At 44.4% G+C, this 1,782-nt stretch overlaps 2 protein-coding genes across 2 annotated transcripts; one reads left to right on the top strand and one right to left on the bottom strand.

Moving 5' to 3' along the window:
• Positions 1–444: 444 nt before the first annotated feature.
• On the top strand, positions 445–684 carry MONOS_6240 (uncharacterized protein; the record flags this gene model as incomplete). Its single annotated transcript, XM_067876458.1, has 1 exon — positions 445–684. The coding sequence occupies one exon, from the start codon at positions 445–447 to the stop codon at positions 682–684; it is 240 nt and encodes a 79-aa protein (XP_067724225.1).
• A 549-nt stretch (positions 685–1,233) lies between these two features.
• On the bottom strand, positions 1,234–1,437 carry MONOS_6239 (uncharacterized protein; the record flags this gene model as incomplete). Its single annotated transcript, XM_067876456.1, has 1 exon — positions 1,234–1,437. One exon carries the CDS (start codon positions 1,435–1,437, stop codon positions 1,234–1,236), a length of 204 nt encoding a protein of 67 aa, XP_067724224.1.
• Positions 1,438–1,782: the final 345 nt, after the last annotated feature.

Raw genomic sequence — 1,782 nt, 5'->3', positions numbered from 1 at the left:
AGATCAACAAAAATGGAAGTGCTGTGATGCTTGGGTCACACCTGAATGGGGAAAAGGTTGTTGTAAAAATGTGCAGCAAGGTTAGCGTTGTGGGATAAGCAAGCATCGATGGCGGAGGAGGTGGTGGAAGTGAGTGAACGAGATTTGCAATCGGCAAGACGTTGGAGAAGAACGGTTCTGGGTCCAATGGCAGAGGTTGTAGCGTACGAGCAGATGCAACAGTGAGGTAGAAAATGAACAAGATGGAGAAGGAAACGAAGATGCTGATGGTGATTATGAGAGTGTAGAAACAGACGTTAAGTGAGCTGAAGGAGGTATAAAAGAAGGTGATTGAGAAGCAGCATAAGGCGCTTGCGCAAAAGCAGCAGGATTAGAAGAAAATGAATGCAATCTGGAAGGGAATGACCCACGGGGAAGAAGCTTTTCACGTTGAACTTTGAGGAAATGTGGCTGTTTGAGAAGCTTGTGCGGGAGGAGTTCATGGGAGACGAATTGTTGTTCCTCCTGTACAGTTTCACGGTGCTGTTTGAAGTGGTGCTGCCGCAGCAGCCGATGGAAGAGAGCGAGAACTTCCTGATGGTGTCGTTCCGGATGTGCCGGAAGTGCATCAACACGGTGCTATTAGAAGGAGCTTCGATGAAGAAGATCAAGAAGGTTTTTGAGGAATTTGAGTGGTTGAAGTAGGAGATGGTGGATGGGGTTGCATCTGTGTTTCTGTCGTTTCCGAAGAATAACAACCGGGCAGAAGTAGAGAGGGAAGCGGAAAAACGAAATGAAAATGCTGTTTTGTATCATTTACAATGGCAACACATCAATTTCTTCGTCTTCGTCTTCGTCTTCATCATCAGGGACAGCTTGTAGTAATATCACGTCTGATCAAATGGAGTCTCTTCTGTATGTGTGAGTGTGTGTAATCCGAAGATGCCACAGGCACTGCTGCTTCGAATCTTTTAAGATGCATTCCATCTATCGGGGTATTGTCTGCCACCGTTTGCTTCTGTGCTGGAGGCATGCTAGTTCAACGACTTCTTCTTGTTGTACCTGAGGCTTCTGGATATGCGTAATGCAGCTTGCCTAAAACTGCCTCTATCGTTGTATGAATACAGAGTGACTGTGAAGAGTGTGAGCAGGAACTGCATTGCAGGGTGAGTGCGCTTTCTGTAGCGTCTGCGTGAGAATGGATGAGAGCATTGGTTGGGATGAGGCAACGTAAGGAGACTGCGCAGAAGGAAGTCACAAAGAAAGAAGGGCAGAGGGTGCTGTTCCAAATGGTGCGGCTGCTGGTGGTGTAGGTTTGGCGGCAGCTGAAGAGGAATGAGGAAGAAGTGACGATTTGCTTTGAGATGCTGCTGGGGGACGAACAGTGAGTGATGCCGTGGCATGAGACGATGGCATTGAAGAGGGAGGGCGAAGGAGCTGTGTGTTGCTATTATTCATCAGTATTTGCTTCTTCAGAACATCGTTTTCATCTCCTTAAGAACAAAGAATTGGTGATAAAAAAAATGTTGCCGTCCTTTGAGCCATTATTAGATGTGATTGATCATTTGATTTCTCATCTAAAATTTTCATCAGTGTTGTCTTCTTCTTTTTCAAATTCTTTCTCTTTTATCTCTTGTTTCTTATCGCAGTCATTTTCATTCAAAGAATTCTTCGAATGAAATAAATATTTCAAGAATCTTGAGAACGCATTGTTTTCTTTCATAACATTTCCTTCAAAAAAGGCGGGAAATGAAGAGGAAGAAGAACAAAAAAAAGGAGGAGGAGAAGAAGAGAAAAAGAAGT

This window comes from Monocercomonoides exilis (genome assembly GCF_001643675.1).
Source record: "Monocercomonoides exilis strain PA203 chromosome Unknown scaffold34-1095894, whole genome shotgun sequence".
Lineage (NCBI taxonomy): Eukaryota > Preaxostyla > Oxymonadida > Polymastigidae > Monocercomonoides > Monocercomonoides exilis.
This window is presented reverse-complemented; position numbering and strand designations above follow the sequence as displayed.